Source organism: Balearica regulorum, chromosome 5 (assembly GCF_011004875.1).
Source record: "Balearica regulorum gibbericeps isolate bBalReg1 chromosome 5, bBalReg1.pri, whole genome shotgun sequence".
Lineage (NCBI taxonomy): Eukaryota > Metazoa > Chordata > Aves > Gruiformes > Gruidae > Balearica > Balearica regulorum.
In genome coordinates, this window is record NC_046188.1 from 6,032,012 (window position 1) to 6,052,906 (window position 20,895).

The 20,895-nt window shown below is 39.5% G+C and overlaps 1 protein-coding gene across 6 annotated transcripts in view; it reads left to right on the forward strand.

Moving 5' to 3' along the window:
• Positions 1–18,408, forward strand: part of KIAA0586 (KIAA0586 ortholog) — a 75,711-nt gene extending 57,303 nt beyond the window's left edge. For 2 of the 6 annotated variants that reach the window (XM_075753297.1, XM_075753298.1), the window contains exons 31-32: positions 13,015–13,080; positions 17,697–18,407. In XM_075753297.1, the coding sequence (XP_075609412.1) occupies positions 13,015–13,080; positions 17,697–17,842 (212 nt within the window). In that variant the 3' untranslated portion in view covers positions 17,843–18,407. Of the gene's footprint in view, positions 1–13,014; positions 13,081–17,696 lie in introns of all 6 variants that reach the window. The other 4 variants (XM_075753299.1, XM_075753300.1, XR_012835526.1 and 1 more) reach the window with 3 other exon arrangements.
• The last annotated feature ends 2,487 nt before the right edge of the window (positions 18,409–20,895 follow it).

Here is a 20,895-nt window from a genome sequence, read left to right on the forward strand (position 1 = left end):
TACCAGTTCCAGTTTCCAGTTGTATAAATCCACCTATTGTGAGCCTGTCTGGGGGCCAAGCTAGAAAGTGATGCTTTTTCTTTTGTGTGAGATTCTCGTGGGGTGGTGAATCAGCTGGAGTTGCTGTGCATTGCAAGCAGGGTATGGTCTTGATAAGCAAATATTAAATACAGTCTCAGATCTCCTGGACACTAACACGCTCCTCGCCAGTCTATCCAAATTGTTGTGCCAAAGCAGTCTTTCTCACAGCCTATGTAGGATTCGTAAACACGCTAGGATCTGACTGAAGCAGCTTTGTATTGTGTATTATGATTTGTATGCACTTTTACAAACTTACAGTAATTGCCGTTGCCTTCATTGTAAAGAGCAAAAAATAAACACACACAATAAACCCCCTAAATGGGCACTGATCCCACTGGCACTGATCTTGAGTAACTCTGAATAAAAGCAGATGGTAGCAAGCTGACTAGGCTGACCTGCTTTCCCCTTTCATGCAAACATCGCTTATATAAATGGGGGACACACACAAAGAATTAATGGGCTTGGGCAAGCCACCTAAGGACAGAGACTCCCTATGTACTTAATGCTTACATCAGCCCCAGGGCTGTTTCCAGTTAGCTCTTCTCTGGAGGGAGAAGTTTCTCACAAATTAGTGGTTCCACAGCTCTGAGCCCATGGTTTAATAAGAAAGAACTGATGTGCATCTAGAAAGTAAGCGTGCTTAGCTGTTCTGTGGCCTGTGTGTTGTGGTAGGTCATGGAAAATGATCAGAATAGTCTCTCCTGAACCTGCCACTCATTTATATATATATCATTGAATCTGAAGTCCCTTTACACTTCATCATCATCATCATCAGTCATAATGTTGTAAAGAGGCATTCCATTTTTATGGTTTTGTACTACTTTAATTTGCTATTTTGATATTTGTTATCAGTGATGGCACGTGAATTTAAATTGAGATTCCTAGTTTTTCTAAACGATGTGCCTTGGTATGTCGCTATAACAAGATGCGTTGTAAGAAATAGCATTGTCTTTTTTGTATTCAGCAGAGGATTTGGTTAGAGTTACTACCTCCAGGAGTATGCGACAGCCTCTGCCAGAGATTACAGCCTGCAAAGGCAGTTTCCTGGATAAAATGTACTTACACTCCTCAGTCCCTGTCATTTTCAGCCTGGGACATCAATGCCAGCTAAGCTGGAGTCAGGAACCATTCCAGCTGTCTCAGGTAGACCTGCTGCCGGCTCTGTGTTAGTTCAGTTGGCAGATGCACTATAGGATCTCTTTAGGTTGACCATCCTTTCTTGGTTTAACAGTCATTTAAGTAGGCCTCTTATCTCATTTCTTTTTTTAGTGTGAAAGTTGCGTTTCTTTTATAAAAGGCATCAGTATCAGACCAGGAAGTATTGAATGCTGTTGGGTGCTGGCAACACATTGCATGGAATCTGTATGGTGACACAAGGTGAAGACAAGGAGTATTACCAACACATATTTCAACTTGGAGAAACATTTTTAGCACTGTGATAGGAGAAATGTAGGCTTTCTGTCTTCAGTATGTGCTGGATTTGTTTTATTTTTCTGGTTGGCAGGGAAGCCAGATGTCGCCCTTTATAATTCAGTCTGGGAGCAACGCAACAGAAGGAACAGCTTCTGCTTTCCCCGCTGTTTTGGTTCTGGTGATCCTTGGGCAGAGGCAGCTGGACTCTCTTCAGCTTTACCTGTTGTTAAGAGCTCTCAATTCAGCTTTTTAAAGTACTACACAAAAACTGGAAGGAGCCACCTGTTTGTTTGGAGAGTGGCTGGGTAGAAGAGAAATTACTAGGATGGGAGTGTATATGCTGAGTGGAGGTGGCTTAATGTGAGTGATGAATAACCCACGGATTCTGACTGTCTGCCCCCAAACACCTTTTGTAAAGGGAATGGGGAATTTACAAAAACTATCTTGCTCAGCCATTCAACTTTTTTTTTAATGCTTTGTAAATTTTTGCACTGCTAGCAGAGGTGAGGCATAGCTGTAAAATTATTAATAAAACCTAACTAGCTAATAAAGACAGATATGTAGATGATTGGTGTCCACAGTCAAATTGTAATGTTATTTTTTTAATTTTACTGCTTATTATACTGTGAGAGGGCTTGATTTATGGGCAGTTTTCATGCTCTGGAACAGTGTTGTTACCTAGGTATTTTATTTGCTTATTTTTCTAGATATTTTAGGAGTAAACAGACCTTTTACTTGATGCACCAAAAAAGCCAGGTTTTTCACACCACATTCTCAATACAGTCACACAAAGGCTGCCTATAATTAAATGTAAATATATGTTTCCAGTGCCCATGTGATAAATTTCTTAAGACTAGGAGCCCAGGAAACTTTGAAGTTAGGCAACAGCACGGAGTAAGTGTTATCTAGGATGTCTTCTAAATGAAGAATACTGTATAAATAATGGTAATACTACTCTGCGATAACATGCTGATTTTGAGAAATGCAATCTGCCAAACTAGCTTTCTTTTTAAAAATAGGGTAAGGACTGGTGAGTGAAGATTAAAGTTGTCATGCATGACCTGTTGCTCACTGCTGAGGTTGCATATGGGACTGCATTTTGTAACACTATTGAGTAACGTGCAAATGTAAAACTTTGTTAAAACACTTTTCATCTTCCATAAAACTAATTTTGAAAGTAAAATACAACAAATCCTCATCTCTGAAATACCAGTTGTAAATGTGCTTTTGGTGACTGCAGTTGCAAGGAACAGTAGTAAATGATGGAGATGGGCTGTGGACTACTGTGTTCTGGTTTTTATCACGAATGCTGTCATTCAGGAAAAGAAAAACCCTACAACTAGAAAAACTTAATTTAGATTTAGAACCTTTGTATCTGTGTTGTCATTCTTCTCTAATCTAAAACTTATGTTTTACTTTTAAAGAAGGAAGAGCTGGTTTTAAGCACACTTCTAAACAACCCGAGTGAAAGTTGTTGAGTGTGACACAAAATACGTAGCAGTTCCGTAAAATGCATTTTCCCTCCCCCAATGCTTTGGCCGCAGGGAGGTGTTTCTCTTTGTGTATGGCATGACTTTGACTTTCTGTTAACTTTCTTTTTTTATGTCAGATAGGCGTGCAGTTTTGATACAAAATAATAAATCATTAACCATATGTGAGCAATGAAAATGTGTATCTCACGTTTTCTGGGTCTGGTAGAATTGCATTTATGTTTCGGCTCAAAATTATGCAATCAAAGCAGGTTAGACTTAACATGGGATGATCTGCTGACCTCCATCCTAACTCAGGTTGTTACAGTAAAGTAATAATCTCAGGGTTGCATATCGTGGCCTTGTTTTATGCAGTGTACGTATTGCAAGAGTTAGGCAGAGCTATGTTTGTTTAAAGACAGTTTAACAGCTGTAGTTTCTGTCCTTGTCAGGCCATTGTATATTCAGTAGAAGTAAAAAGCATGGAATTTGCTGGCAGTTGCTTAATTTCTGGTTTTTTTAGTGGTTTGGTTTTGTTTTTTTTTTTTAAAATCCTAAAACCATAATTACAGATCTTGAGAAAATTGTTTTATTTACTTAACAGCAGCCATTGTGCCCTGTTGCATAAATCAAAATTATAAATGTGAAATATTTACTAGTTTGAGTTACAGTGTAAATACACGATTAACGTCTTAAAAGTGCATGTTGCTTATTTCAGTAATTGGACCCGCTCCTAGAGACAGGCAAGCAGGGAGATTACACAGGGAATGCTTGTTTCTGAAGATGAAGCTTCCTTCCTGATTTAAAAAAAAAAAAAAAAAGAGAAAAGAAAGGGGGGAGCAGTTTCCTGTTGGTGTCCTCAATTTAACGGAGGACTGCAGTCATGCCTCCCCCTGCTCCAGCTGGCCTTTACATGCCGTCCTTTGTGGAGGCGTTCTCTGACGAACGAAGTCCAAAACCCTTTTTACAAGAGCAATTGTGGTTTGCCTGTACAGGCAGACCTGGGATTTAAAGAGGTTTTTGCTCCTCTCTCATCTGCTTTTAAATGCAAGGCTACAACAGCCAGTATCTCTGAGGTTAAGGCTTGATAAAGGCTGTTCTGTACCTAAGATTCGTAATCTTCTAGAAATGGCCTAACGAAGAGGCTCAACCCAAAATTTCAGCTGTATGTAAAAAATGTGTGCTGACCTCGATATGTGTGATGTGAAAAATGAATAACAGCAGCACTGCAGGCAAAATATTCTCTGCTACGATGTGACAACCCACCCCTTCATCAGAGGTTTCAAGAATTTGGCTGCGCTTTTGGAAATAAGTCTCGTAGTTCTGCTGGAGAGATGTTTTAGCTCAGGCAGAGCGCAGCACACAATGGCTTTGTTGGACTGTTGGCTCTGTGCTTATGGCAGGAAACTCGGTAAAACCCTTACTTTTCTACCTACAATATGTGGTGGTTGCTTTGACTGTGGCCAAAGCTGCATTTTAGTCTTTTTTTTTTTTAAATAAACCCATGCTTACAGGCTTGAGCACCTCAGCAGCTAAAGCTAGAACCACTTAAGATGACAATTAGAGCCTGACTCTATACTTCCTTAATTCAGTAGGTCTTTTTCTTTCTTTAAGGACAAACTCCCTCGCTCCCTCTGTCGGGTCTGGGCTGTTTAAATGAGAGCCATACTTTCAGTTCTTTAACCCAGCTGCTTCTTGCAAGTCTGCATGGCAAGCAAAGCACTTAGAAAGAACAGTAGACTTCATGCATCTTACGTCTGAGTGATGTGTTCAGGAGATGTTTACGTCATGCAACATGGCCAGCTCAGAAATCCATGAACTAGCCATCAAGCAATCTTCAGAAGCAGTGAAACTCAGGGGATGTGTGGTTGTGTGCTGAAGCTGCTCGGCCCCAGGACAACATGGTTTCACGAGGCATCCAGGACATCTGCATGTCACTGCATTTTCTAGACATACTTGCTTGGGTGTCCAAGTATCTGACTGTCTTGCAGAGTTGCCATCCGACCATTCACACTCGTGTAGAGCACTGCAGTGCAGAGCCTGCCAGAGGGAATATTTTGAAGTATATGAAAAGAAAGTTCAGATGTTTTTAGTCTGAGAGTGAAATTGCAGAAGGCCCTTAGAGGTCTGACTTATTGTGCAATCTCTGTAAGTAATTTGTAATCAAAATACCTTTGCACATGTCACTTTTATATTTCCTGTAATAAAACAGCAAGAGCAATTAAGATTTTGGACCATAATCTTCTACAAGCTTCTAAAAATGAATGGGTTGGGGATTTCTTGAGTTATGGCTGAAATAGCCAATTTTTAAATATTTGATTGCTTCAAAAAAAGTTTGGTAATAGCTATTTTAATAGCTAACTGTAGCCTGACAAACAAAACTGTTACATGGTAACATAATTGATCTAAAATTTACTTCTGAAAAAAAGTTAAGTAAGAAACCAGAATAACTCTTCACAAAACTGGAAGACATCTGTACTCCAGTAACCCAGCATGTGACCTACTGGGCTTTTTTTGCATTTCGAAACAAAAAGAATCAGTAAATATATGCATGCAAATGTGTCTAATAACACATTGTGTGCTGTGTATCTGTAATGTTGTTCTGACACAGTTCAGAAAGTTGTCTGTGGCCTTGGCATTCTTCAGAAAACATTAGATTAATATAGCTGCCTTTGTCATATAATTTTTTTCTTGTTTAAGTAGGTGTGCGAAGGCTGGTGCTACATAAATGAATTATACGGAAGACTTTGGAGGAAGAGGGGGCTTGTAAACGAGACTGAAATTAATGAATATAAGAATTAGAAATCAAAACTTTATGTTTAGTCTGAGGAGAAACAATTCCTTAAACCGTAACCACATGGCTGTTTCTTGTTTGCATCAACTCTGGTTGACTGTTATTGTCTTCTGTTAATTCTCTGGGGCAGTGGCCTGACTTTGTTGAATGAGCCAATTGTTTTCCTTTGTGTTGCCCATCAAGTAAGTCCCCATCTGGTTTGTATCAGACTGTTTTCACAGCCAACAACTGCTGCCTTTTCTATATCCTGACACTTAAGGGCCCCATGCTATCAAAGCATTGCTGTGATAGCCTGTCTGGCTGGGCCCGTACAGCTGTGCCTTGCAGCTTGAAACTATTACCCAAGTAATGGTAACTTAGAACTTGAACTGGCTCTTATTCCCATTGGTGTCGTGTGTACAGTGAACAGAATACATTTTTGTTGAACTCCGTGTTCAACAGAAAAATTCTTTCAAGCTCTCATTTTAGTTTATATGATTGGTTAGTTTTTATTTTCCAGCAGCTTCCTGTATCTAGAGGCAGTTTTGTGTTCTTCTAAAACATTAATGAGTACAAGACAAGCGATATTTATTTAAGGCACTGTTGTTATTGCTTACTTTTATGGTACATTAAAGCTCAATAAGTGAAAATTAAACAAGCAAATGATTCTTAATGAGGATTTTTCTTATCAGATTTAGAATGCATTTCCAGGAAACTTTCTGTGTGTGATAAACATAGGTTGTGTGAATAGTGCTACACCTTGGCTACTACGCTACTTGCTTTCCAAGTAGCTCTCTGAAAATACACAGCAGTAGACAATGAGTCTGCATGAACCAGTTTATTTCTTCTCTGAAGGGCTAGAGAAGGATTGGATAACTCCGTAACCTGGGCAGTAAAACTCTGTTACTGTATGCATTGCAGAATCACTGAGAGGTCCCAGGCACCATCCAGGCCCCTTTCTGCCAGGCTTCCTCCATGGTAGGAGACAGTCCTGTTCTGAGATACTTTGCAACATGTGCCTTCTGTCCCGCCATGATTTAAAAAACCCAGCATTGCATCAAATAACGACGACATTCAAATGTTGTCTTGTATAAAGAAAGATGATCTTTAAGCATTTGTTCTCTTCTGCTCTTGTGTAGGCAATGTAAGTCTCAGTGACAGTGATGATAAGGGGAAATATATTCCCCAACTTGTGTATGTATTGAATTTTAAGTCTATTCTGGACTCAGTTCTTTGATGATATTTAAGAGAGGGAGAGAAAGAACATAATGGATAATGTTTTTAAAATTCTTGGTCTTACTGTGAGCGTGTGCAAGAAACTGCCAGAAAGCAGATTGATTTTTCTAATACTTGCAGAGTAAGTGTTCCTGAACTTGGGAGTGCATGTGTGCGTATATAATGTGAATGCATTTGCTTCAAGTAAAATATTGGGGAGCCATTAAATTCCATGAAACACATGAGAGAAGGTTTTTTGCCTTTGTGCTTTTCATACTGGCACACACTGGGTGTCATTGTGGCAGATTAGGATTGTGCTAAATAATTGGGTTTATGTCATTGTTAGGTATATAGAGGGTTTGCAAAAGCAGCTTGCTTAAGGAGCTTTTCATAATTACTCTTTCTATGAACCCTATATAAAGTCAGGAGTTGCAGTGTGTGCTCTAGAGCGGAGAACAGACCCAGGCGTCTGTGCCGTTCACCTGCACAAGTCGTGTCCCATCAGCACGCAGTAGCCCACACCTCTGCAAGGAAGCCGCTCCCACACATGCCGACTGGATTTCCGTACACGCTCCTTTCCAGTGTAGATTTCCCTGTACTGTGGCCAGGAATATTTAAACCCAGACAAGTGGTAAATGAATTTCATTCAGGCTGCTTACAAGCTATATTAATCATGCTGGTGGCCCCAAGCAATGAAGAAAGCTATTGATGAACTGAGTGCAACCAGGTTTGGCACCAGCAGCTTGAACTGGGAAGAGCGAATGTCAAAGAGTTGCAATGCTTTCTGAAACAAGTTGGCAGTAGATACTAGAAGGAGTTGTCCCCATCAGTTAATGCAGCCAGCGTTCAAAATTTCAACTTGTCTGTGTGCAGCTTCAGAGGTAAAGAACATCTGCTCAATGAGAACCTAATGTAAACAAGTATGTTCAGTGTCCTGGAAGGCACTGCTTGACTGCTGCTCGAAAATTTGTGCAGAGCAGCTCCTGGGTTGCTGACAACAGTTGTTGGTTTCACCATTCTTGCTGGGGAACCGTTGATCAGTAGTGAAATCAAGAGGCACAGTGTTGCTGGGAGCAGTCTGCAGTGTTTTCCCTGCTTTTTACAGTGGTTAGCAGAGACAGAGGTGCGCGTCATGGTAAAATAAGTAGTGATGTGCATAAGACAGAGTTAAGAAGGTGGCATAGCGTGCTGAATACGTAGCATAGATGTGGAGCAATATGTTTCTGCAGTTCGTTTATTCTACTGATTTAGAGCTCAGATTCACCCGAGTATTGCAAAGGAATTTTGTTTTTACTCTTTCCCATGTAACAGGCCAAGGTTCTTGGAGGAATGCTTATCTCTGCTGCACAATGTTTAAACATTTTAGATTTTAACCAACTTTAAAATAGCACAGGATAAAAACATATATTTATTCTCAGACCTTTCCAAGTCTCTGGTCCTGGGCATTAATTTGTAGAGACGGTGTTACTTGTCATCACACTGGGTACTCATTTCAAGAGAAGGCTTAGACGGTCTTTGGCCAAATAGGGACTGGATGTTTAGTAATGGCTGTCTCCCAGCAGATCTTCCAGTAGAGACATTTAATATTTTCTTTATTTTAACATATGCTTGCTTATGTAGATTACTACAGTATTCTTTCTAGGCTAATAGGAAAATAACTTGCTTCTCTCAGCCTCCTAGAATTGCTTATTCCTAATACATTTTTCAAAGTTAATTGATATGCACAAATGGGTAAGACCTCTAAGTGGCCATCTTCTGCTGTTAAACAAATGGCTTGAAAGGAGGTCTTTTTAACAAATGGCTTGAAAGGAGGTCTTTTTAACAAGTTTGTTGGCATGTATGCTAGAAATGTGTGCAGAGATGTCCTAGTGTTTATTAGAACGTATCACTGGAAAATGCTAACTGTATAGGACTGGTTTTGTTCTGTCTTGTTTTGTTTCTTTTCCTGGAGAAAACATTCATAAGCTCCTTTCTAAAAGGTGTAATTACAAAAATTGAATAATTGTGCTGTAGGTATAAGCATTTTAATATGCCAGATCTTTGTAAGGGTAGTACAGTAATAGGAGTGTTGGCAAACTGTTTCCATATGGAGAATCCCATGACTTTGTAAGTGAAAATCATCAAAACAAATGCATAGGGTCATGTGAATATTTAGAAAATAGAATATTCAGAATAGAGAAATATAGCTATTTTGTTTGTGGTCATCTAGAAAACCACTTGTTATTTGAACAGGTTTTTATTTTTAGTGTATCTTATATAAATTGTTATTATAAGAATGCATTTAGTGAGTCCATTATATGTGAAGAGTGACTTGCAATGAGAAAGTTCTGCCCTGCAGCACTGCGTGTAGAGCTGTGCGGTACAGAAAGGTTTCTGTTTTCTTCCTGATGAGGCCCATCCCCTAGCCTTCATTCAAATCTGGGTACAGATTGCTGCCATGGCTGGAGGGAGATGACACCTCCTTGCCCAGGAAATCTTCTTGGCTGTTTGAGGTAGAGCTCATCAAGGTCTTCCCCATCACACTTTCAAGTGATAGAAAGTAGCTTGTAACTTCTCACTCTGATTTGCTCAAAGCTGTCCTCTTACATTCCTTTTTTAATAGTCATGTAGCTGAAGAGTTAATAGGGCTGGGTAGCATACGATGCTTAGTAAGCATACGCAGTGCAGGCATCGCTGCAGATAACATGCTCAGTCTTGACCTGCAACATACTGAACCTGTCTGATAAGTAGAGATTGTCACTTGCCCCGAATTATGTGCATCCCAAGCAATACGGGCAACCACACATCAAAGACTGCATGAGTGGCATGTTGGAGTTATTGCTGGTAATTTAACTGTGTGGGCCAAACTAATCTGAACAAAAATTGTGAGGCTGTAAGGGACTCTGGAGTAGCCCAGTGTGTATCCTGGCCAGTATGCTAACTTAGAAAAAAACATTATTTGCTTAGGGGATCCCCTCACTGGGACACCCAGCTTCATTTTAAGTGTGAAAGATGGAAAGATGTTCATTTTCAAACCCACTGCAACCCTAATTTATGATGAAACATCATTGAATTTGTTCGTTCAACTTTAATTACTTGTGTAAATTAATTTTTAATTACTTTTAAATAAAGCCAGACCATGTAACTTTTAAGAATTAAAAAGATGCTTTAATTTTTTTATTTTTTTTTTACTTGCCACTCCCCATGTAGGCTATGAAAGCTATTATGTCTAGCACTGTGGTATGATGTAGATAAGCTGGAGGCAGTATTGCTGCAATTAATATTGTTAAGATACGAGGTCTCGGTGGAGCCAGTCCACTGCTAGGATTGCAGCGAATAATTCTGCATCCTGAGGGAAGCCTGCATAACTTTATCTTAGAATTTAGTGTGAATTCCTGCTATCAATCATTCAAGTCCATTTTCTTTTTGAGCTTCTTTATTTTGCTTCTGATGCTGGCATTAAATTGTCTTTTGGATTCCCAAACGTGAAGGTGTGAATAACAGAGCTGAATATATTATACCAGCATACTTGTAAAATTACCTTCCTGTCCACTTGCCTGTTAGATTGAAAAAAATGGTAAAATGAGAAAAAGATTGGTATGTAGGTGATATTTAGTTCTACTGAATAAATAAAATATTAATTACACAATTAGATATGCTGGGGTTTAATTATCACTTGTCAGATTCTCCTGATTCCACCAGCTGTTTACCTAGGTTGTCTCCTGTGGATTTAGAGATTACGCCTCCCCCCCAGCCCTTGCATGAGGCACATTTTCCCAGTGTTTTTCAAAGACTCTGGATCAGTAAAGAACCAACTCCTTCTCCTTTTTTACTTTGAAATAAAAGCTACTGCTTCAAGGTTTACCACAGACTCTCATCTCATTTCTCCTCAAGAAAATGGTTGCAGTCAAGAAACAACAGTGCTTAAAAGTTAAGAAAAGTTTGTTTCTATCCAATTGCACATCCAAAAATCACAGGCAACTGTACGGAAAAAATCAAATTGACTTTTAATAATTCTTCTTAGTATTAATAATTATTGTAGTTATTTGGAAAGATCATTACACATCTTTTGGAAGTGATTTTCTGGGAAACAACAGCAAGAGTTGTGGCCAGGGAATGAACTTGTTAAGCAATGAGATATTCTACAGAGCAAAACATGCCAGATCTAAATGAGCAGAGTAGATTTTAGGCACCAAAAGGAAATATTTATTTAGTAAACTCTGCAATCTCATTCCTAGATGTTTTTGGAGCTGTTTTCTGTCTGCCCTTCCCTACCGGTCTCTGTGTTAGGATTTTGAAAAATCTGGTTCTAGTTTATTTTATGTATTTGTAGTTTTTATTCTGTTTAGTGTTGCTATTGGTGGGAATATAGCGTGTTTTGGAAAACCACTGAACCTTGAACTCAGACTTGAGAGGAGGAAAAATCATTTTCAAATATTCTGCTTTGAAAAATTTGTTAGCTGCTTAGCCTGTCCCCCACCCTCCTTTACTGACTGGAGATCTGAATTTATTTTCTTTTCAGAAATATTTATAGCTAGGATATACATTAGGGTTTAAACAAACAAACAAAAAAAGAAAAGCGCGTGTGTATGCATGTTTATTTTCTGTGTGCTTGTATGCAGACTTTCTGTAAGTATATTACACCATGGGAAGGTGGAATCTGCCAAGTTTAGGTCAAAACTTGAACTGAACTCATACTATATAGTTTTCTGTCTCCACTGGTGTCTGTGGCCCACTTATGGAAGTTTATGAGTTGGCTGAAGCCTTTGAGAATGAAACTGTTTTTTCAGCTCAAGCAGTAGACTCATGCTTTTAAATTCAGACATTTTTGGCTCAAGTCCTACAGATGTCTGTCCATTTCTGTAAAACAACTGAAGTGTTTTAATTGTAAATCTATCCCTTTCATTGGAGACCTTATAGCAGCCTTCCAGTATCTAAAGGGGCCTACAAGAAAGCTGGAGAGGGACTGGTTACAAAGGCAGGGAGTGATGGAATGAGAGGGAGTGGCTTTAAACTGAAAAATTTAGATTAGATATAAAGGAAGAAATTCTTTACTGTGAGGGTGCTGAGGCACTGGAAGAGGTTGCCCAGAGAAGCTGTGGATGCCCCCTCCCTGGAAGTGTTCAAGGCCAGGTTGGATGGGGCTTTGGGCAACCTGGTCTAGTGGGGGGTGTCCCTGCCCATGGCAGGGGGGTTGGAACTAGATGATCCCTTCTAGACTAGAATGCCCCTTCCAACCCAAACCATTCTGTGATTCTATGATTCTATGTAACTCAGCTCTAGGAATTTGGCCTAAGTTTGCTAGAGTCTTTTCTGTTTGTCATGAAATGGGCTAAATTATGGACAGCCTGGTTTTGAGTTATGAAAACAGAACTGCATGCATTTGCAGAGCATCTCGTTCTTGCTTTCTGAATTTCTATCCTAACGGAAGGCAACGGTCTGACCTGCAGCCAGGGGCCCTATGCTTAACAAAGCATGTACACGATGAGAAGAGAGTCCCTGCCCTAAAAAGCCCACATGCTTAAGCATTTTTGCTTCATTTCTGACAGAGCTGAGAAGGGACGCCTTCTCCACAATAACATAAACATGCATATGGATTCAAGGTGGCCAGAGATACAAAAGTGGAGGAGCTATCATTTCTAATGAATGGCGAATAATTTTGTCCAAAGGATTGGATTATTTGAGAAACCATTGATGGTCCTGCTTATCCCCGAGAATGTTGCATTCTTTACCATCTTGAGATCCTTTCCATACCCGCTCTCAGCTCTACTAGCCATTAAATTCCAGAAGCATTGGATTATGTAGCGGACACGCAGGGTATAGCTAGACATGAGTCTGAACTGGAAATACTGTTCCTTATAATTAGTGACATGACTGACATTGCAGTGTATTTTCTCCTTTCAATGTAGCCTTCAGAATTGCTTACATCAAAATATGGTTGTTTCTTATGAATATGTATTATCCCATCAATCTGGAATAATTATGATTCTGCAAAAAAATGCTGCTTCTTGGGTTGCTGTACTTTGTAACTTGCCTGTACAACCACGTGTGAAAATGAGTGAATTTTTCTTTGGTACCTTACAGATAACCATGGAGACATGGATCAGACACACATTGGCACAAATATGTATCTCACATCTTTACTTACAGGTAAGAGGAGCAGATAAAGCATTTCTATTGATAGTGGTTCTGTCACCTTTGGGCTTGTAGGTGTTCTTCTACTTTACAGTCATTACTCTAAAGAATTTCTGACAACTCTGTTTCCATGCTAACGGTCTTTGTAACTATATCCCAGATATAAATTTTTTTTGTAGGGAAAAAGCAAAATGGGGGAATGACACAGGAAAAAATGAAAAAAAGGCACTTGCATTGAAGATTTTAAGATGCTGGGTTACAGATCTGCAGGTGCTGTGCTATCCCCAGTGCTCGGAACACTTGAGATAATGCCATCTGGAGGAAGTTATTTGTTGGGACAGGACAGTGTTTTAAACTTTGAAGTCAGTAATAAACAAAGTGAAGCAGCTGGAATCTGGCAGAAGAAGAAACAAGCCATTCATATCAACCCATGCTATTAAAGGAATGAGAGCACTGCACTGGAGTTGTTTTTATATAGGCTTGGAAGTTTATTCTTGCTGTAGAAGTTAGCTGCTTCATTTGTTAGGTTAGAGAGTAGAGGAGGGTTGTTGTGGGTGATGGCTGGTTTTAAATTTTAGGAAGTAATATGTAAGTAATTACAGTAATTATGGTTCCGGTTTTATACTGAAACAATAACCTGGGTCATAATCCTTCAAACCCCTCCCTATTTATTGTTTTGAAGATAGCTCTTTTCACTTACAAGATATGTGTCTGGTTTACTTCCGGATAGATTAAAAATAGAAGTTTTATTTAGTGTATGGACACCGACTTGAAGGAGTTAAAGCACATGGTTTTTATTTGGCTTAAAAGTCAGACTTGTTTAGTCTTTTTATTTTGCCAAATAGAACAATTTAAAAAGAAAGACTTAAACATTTTTCTTTGTTCTTATTGTTGCCATATGGTATTAGTAACCAAACCTCCCTCCAGTGTGTTTAATTCCTTTTCCATTTGGCATACATTCACGATACACTTGTATATAGCATACTCTCTGTGTGACGGTACCTCTTAGAGAAAAACTCCCTTCACAGGTCACCGGATGGTTGACACACCATTAATTTTTATGTTTCTGTTAAACAAAGATCTGGAAATTTAGTACTGTACATGAATTTGTTATAGATTGCCAAGAACAGGAAAAATCTCTAATCTGAAATCTGACCTTTTCCATCAGTGGGTCACCAAGATGTTTTCAGTCACTGTTGAGTTCCTACCAGTCAAGGACCCTTACACACTTATTAAGAGTGTCAGTTTTCACAGTTTGTATGAATGTATTCTATTAGATGGTAACAATGAATTTGGAGAACCAGGGGTCACCTGAGGTCACATGTTCCATTTATTGGATTTTAACAAGGAAAATTTTTATAAATACATCTAAGTACATGATTACAAAATTGTGCTGAGTACTTCCAGAGCCTCTGAAGAAGGAAAAAAGCTGTGACGATTACCTGCCTTCCTGCCCTGCACTGCTTTGTAAATGGAGGAATTTTCCATTCCCTTTTTATGGCATATCAGAAGATTATAAGCACCATTTCAATTTGCATATTTGTGGCGGTAAAGAGCTCAATGTTTGAGAGGAAACCATCTTAATATTGGTTATGAGCTGTTCTCCGATGGGGGGGAAGAAATAAAATGGAATATCACATTGTTAAAGAAGGAGCTGGCCAGGGACTATACAAGCGCTATCACTGGTGTACAGCAAAAAAGCAGATACGGACATCAGTAAATATATGTGAGCAGGAATACAAGCACTTAATCCTGTGTGTATTTATTCACATACCCATCTCTATACGTATATATGTATGTGTTGCATGCACAAGGTTAGATTAAGCAAGAGGTGATAATGATAAAGCACATGTGAGAGTAACTTAGTAGTTGTAGCTTTGGGCCGATGTGTAGAGTTTCAGCTTTCTATCCTGGAAAGTTATAGTCATGGAGCAGAATCTCCCATGTAGCTGAAATAGGATATCCATCATTTTTTTACAGTTAAAATGCTGAAAATCCAGGTTCTGTATTTTCTGTGTACATCTAACAAAGTCAAAGACTTCAGATTTCTGTCTTTTAAAAAAAAGAAAATGTTTACTTTGGGTAGTTTTAAGCTTATCTTTAAGGATATTTAGATAAATAAGGATGTGGTAACTTTTCTGTTGAGCAAGTAGGTGGAATTATTCTTTTAATTTTTCTGTCCTTTTAGCATTTTATATCTATCATAAAATTGAACTATAGTATGTCTGTAAAATATATTAGAGCATGTGTTAGGAAGAATGTAGACTAATACGATACTTTCTTTCAGCACCCCAGAATCAAATACTTGGGAAGTTAATACAGAGCCTTGGGATAAGGGAATATTCTTTTTTTTTACCCTCCTCCATTTTTTCTTTTTCTTCTTTTTTTTTTTTAACAAACCTGAAAACAGCTGTTGAAACAATGACATCATGGAATGTGACATGACTGTGGAAATTATTAACAAAGTCAAGCTATGAAAGCATCAAACTACATATAGTGTTGGAGAGTTGCTTTAGCGTCTAGGATGATTTACAAAGTTTCCCTGGGCATTACACATCCATGTCTTTACTGTGTGTCAGCCTCACGTCTAACCAAATAAACGCTTTGCTATTCTTCAGTTCCCCTTCTGAATAACCTATTTTTATCGTGCAAACATGGCTACAGACTAAACTCATGGAAGTACTTCTGGAAAAACAACACACGTTGCTTGCACATCTTTGTGGTGTTGCCATAAATGTGCTTTTGAATCATGTTCAGAAGATGGAGGATTTCTCACGTCTTACTGCTCGTGTGTTAGGTTTGCTCAGGCTCATGCCAACCCAAACGTTGGCAGCTGTGCTTTGTAGAGGGATTCGGGCTGGGGGTGACGAAGGCTGTCCAGCTAATGAGGAGAACCTAGTGGAACTATGGACATTGCTTCTTGCAAAGTGCGTAAGCGGCTGTGGTGAGCAGGTGACGTGTTGATTCTCCAGGGACACAAAAAATGCTCTTATACTCTTGCTGCCTCTGCAGAGCCCTCCTGAGGGGCAAGAGGCTTTGCTGGCATGGGTTGCCCCACGTACTGGCTTTAGTGTCTTTGGCCTCATTAGTGTTTGACTTCCTAGGCTGTTGGCTGCTGTTCTCGCATGAAAAACACCAGATGAAATTTTATTTTAGCAGTGGGTTTTTGTTGTTTTAATTAGTCATTTGAAGCGTGCTTTGCTACAAGTCAGATGAAAGCAGATTACTACTACAGTGACATAGTAGATAATTAACTGAGCTGAAAGAAAGCCTAACTTCTCGGTTTTATTGGGAAAATAGTGTTTTAATTACCTAGTCTATCACAGAGGAAGGGAGAACTGTTATAGCTTATTGGAATAAGAACAAACTCAGGAGAACCTTTGCTATGAGTACACAGACTCATATATGTTGGTTTTGCCTGTAGCTGCTGCACATAAAATACATGTCCCGAGGACAACTGAAATCTCAAAATGCTCTTTCTGTAGTTTTGTGAATGTTGTACCATTCATCCAATGCCATTTCTCCTGTCCTCCCTCATTCTGCGTCTGAAGCCAAATTCACGTCTTGCTCCCTCTGCTCCATGAATTGATTCATCTTGTCTCCTTCCTCTGGCTAATTATAGTAACTCGTGCCCATCACCCTTCTCCTTTCCCATCTCGGGCATCTGGATACAGGTTGTTTTCTACCCTGCCACTGCTTCCCAGACAGGACGACTTTTCAGCGCTGCAGGGCTCTTTCACAGCTGCTCAACAGCCAGTGCTGCTGGAAACTCTGTGGGACGAGTCCCCCTTCCTTGCAGGGGCTGCTGGCATGGCGGTGGTTTGTCCCACTCCCAGGACATCCCACGTTTTGCAGGGTCAGATTGCAAGAATGGGAAGTGGCAAGGCGCCATCTCAGACTCACTGGAAGATGAACGTGGCTTGTAAAGTCCTGCAAGCCACATCTCTCGGGCGAAGGCTGTCCCCATTTTCTCTGGAGTCTGTCAGAGGATGAAAAGAGGGAGATAAACCGCAAAGGAGTAGCAAGAAGTACCCTTAATGAGTCAGGGAAATGGGTTGGAGATAGGGAAGAGCTAAAACAACTTCTCACTTGTCTTCTGGGCAGCTGAAGCATTGATAGGGTGTTTTTTTTCTGTAGGACTTGTAGCCAGTGACTTCAACTTGGATTGCTTTGCTTTTTATGATTGATACACAGTATGGAACAACCTAAATGTTTTCTCAGGGTTTGATGCAAACAGACATACACATATAGATGGAGTTTAGAAATACTGTTCATGTTGGCGGATCTCATTTAATTTCTGTGGAAAACACCAATATACATATTGGAAATTGTTCTGGGCCTACTGGAGATTATATATGTACATGTGTATGTAGGTGTGTATGTTCGGTGTATCTGTATGTAAATACAGCCCAGTCTCTATACACAGAAATTCATCCCTTTGTTACCTGATAAAGAGAACTCTGACAGCCAAAACAGACTCTTGGAAATGCCTCAAAACTGTGGACACTAGAGGTGTTTGTGTCTTTGTATTTCCATGGAGTGATGCAGTACGGAAATGACTTCAGTACAGTTTAGTTCTTTGTCAGAGACAGCAAATAATGTGTTTTGTTCTGCTTTTTATTTTTTTTTAGGAGAGGACGCTGCCCCACATTTAAATCCACATGCTTCTGCGGCAAAGGTGTCAGTGAAGCTGCCTTCCATGAATACCGATAACCAAACAGAGAGCATGAGTAGTATACATGGCGATTCAGATTCTTCAGGGACAGATACATTTTAAACTTTACAGGTTTTTATGACCATCACTGTCTGAAGATTTTGTCGTAGGTACATTTGTCTGCCTAGTGTGGTAGTCTGGGTGTTTTGTCAAAATACTGGTCTTTTAGTACTATTTATTTTCTACTATTTTTCTTATAATTTTGTTATGATTATAAATTTAGGCAATGATTCTGTGAATATATCAAATATTTTTAAGCAAATAAAATGGAGTTCTTTCAGAATTTTTGTGAGTTTAAATCAGTCAAGGTGAAAGCTATTTAACTATTTGTTGTATGTACAGATGAACGTGGAAGTGATTGGTGTTAAAATCCATGGCACAAGTCTGCCTTACTGATGGAAAAAAATGCTTGGCTCAATATAATGTCACTACTGTGACAGAGGAAAATATATTGGACACCAAGGTTTGCAAGAAAATTGTGTTCCTAGATATCTTCAGAGCTTGTTCATCCTTAGATCACAAGACAGTAATTCAAAATTGTATGTAAAAGAGACCATTAGAGTTTGTATTGTTATTATGAGGAATTTCTTTTTTCAGAATTGCAAGAATTTTTCAGCACTTTGATGTTTATTTACCTAAAGACTTTTTTCCATCTTAAAACATGTCTGAATGAAAGATTGTGTGGTTAAGGTTATTTGTTTACATTTTTAAATGTAAATTCCTCCTCCTCATGAGACAGAGCTAGTTGCTGCAGCCTCGACCTTTCAGAAGCCAAATAATCTCTAGTCACCCTCCCAGGGATTGCTCAATTTTTTTTATTGCCTCAGTCAGGACAACGTGGTCAGTCCAGCAGTGGTAGGTTCATCTGCCCCAAGCAGTGTCCAAGTGAAATAAAAAAGAGGAATTCGGACATGTTCCAGTAGGAAAACTTGGAAAGAAGCTCTTCTCCAAGCAGGGCAAACAGCTTTTGCTCTGTTCCTCAGCCAGTCTGAGCTTTTCATGGGATATCTGTGGAAAAGAGGAGATTCTGTGGCACTTTCAAAGACATGGGGCATGAAGACATCTCTCAAAAACTAGGAAAAAAATACTCCTTTTGGGTTGACTTGTACCTTGTTGTGACACTGGAGCATATAACTTCATCTGCACAGCTTCACTGCATCACTTAATGAGAGGCACTTTATTGTTGCAGATACTCATAACCGTGAACAGTTCCCATAACTCTTATTTTATGGAGCCTGCACTGATTTCATCTCTCCATAATAGAAAAAGATTAGAAGTTCCTTTTGCTTTTATTTTGATCTCATTGACCACCAGGTTCAGTTGATTTGCTGCAGAATCTGCAAGGATAAATGGAAAAAGAGAGGGCTTCAACCGTTCAAGGTCAGTAATATCCAGAGGATTCAATTTGAAAGGGAGTCTCTTTAGCATGTTCATGCAAAATGCAACAGCATTAAAAAAAAAAAAAAAAAAGGTATAAATGAGACAGCGCTACTGAGAGCTGTTTTTCAGCATACGATGCCATGAGCGTTGTCTCCAGTGGTAAAGCTGCTTCTAGACGTTCTTACACTGTGAGAAACCAACAGGAGCAGAGGAGTATCTGTGAGGTTGTGCTGATGCTGCTGTCTGTGGAACTGTGCTATAAATCAGACTACTGACACGATTAGTGATTTAAAAAACAGCAGCCTTTTTGGAGATGGTGGAGATGTTCTTTCGGCCTGCAGCAGGTTGCTACAGCAGAGTATCAAGTGGTTGCACTAGAACAACTGACAACAGGATAACAAAATGCTTCATAAACAAGCTTTCTGCAAGAGAAAACCTTTATGAAACTCTGTTCCCCACGCTCTATCAATCTGCTAGGGTTTTTTTCGGATGCTAATATATAATTTAGGTCTCCTTTGTTGCAGTGTAAAAAGCAAATGAGCTGTTCTGTTCCTGCGCCCAGAGCTGAAGGCCTGGACCAGGACTGCACTTTGCTAAAGAAAGTACAGCAATCAACTTGAGGAGGTGCAGGCAGCTGACAAACTACGGATGAGGTGGGAGACAGCAGATGGATACACAGGCAAGGAGAGTGCCCAGGAAACGATGAGGCAGCCCTGGCTGGTGGGAGAGGCAGCTGTCCAATCGCACTAGGAAAATAACTGTGTCAGGTCTTGCTGTCTGCAGTTCTGAGCATCTCACATTTTTCTCTTAATTCTCTTCTTTTTCTCTTCTTCATGCATTTAAATCAAAGGTGTTATCATTGTCATTGACTGAATCCTGAAGAAATGAGCTATGTTTTTAGGAAAATATGTCAGAAACTGCCCAGTGAGGAGCATTTTCAGTCAGTTTTAAAACTTCCCCATAGAATTATGTTTTCTCCCAACTTGACGTGACTGATCTTTTTAGAAGCTTCTGGATGCCTGGCACTGTGCTGCAAAGGTCTGCTGGTGGCGGGGATTACACCGTGGCAGTGGGATGTGCTAATTGTTCATCCCCACTGCAACCTCTGCTGTTCCCATTCAAAGAGAATTTTGGAGAGGTGAAGAAAGTGCAAACGACTTGGTTTTCCTTCCCCAAAGCTTCCCCAAAACAAAATACCCTGCCACATAATCAAGAGGGGACCTCTGTAAATCTAGCACCCCCTGCACAGATAGTGTTACAAGTATTTCTATTCCTAGGAAAAGCTAAAGGCTATGTGTGTGGGGGGTGTGCTTTGGTTTTAGTCAGAGTCTCCATTTTTCCTTTGAAATGGAAAAAAAAAGTATCATCTAGAAATTTATCTATTTCTTACTTTTGGGCTCAGTCTTGTATTTCAGATTCCTGTAAATAGTTTTCCGGAGTTTGAAATGGTAAGCACATGTTCTGTGAACACAGCCAAACCGTGATAAGGAATTCATCTGTCCGCGTCTCCAAGTTCCATTTTGTTTCTACAGCTTTTATGATTGAAAATGCACATTTCTCATGGGCACTCACAGAACTGAAACAGCATGATTTGCAAGCTTGCTAAATGGATTTCTTCCAAGCAAGTCATTGGGGTATGTCATCAAAGCTTAACAGCATCAAATAGAATTCCATCCAGGAAAAGTATTAAAACCCCACCTCTATCCAGCTATATTTTTCAGTTAATTCTCAGCAAC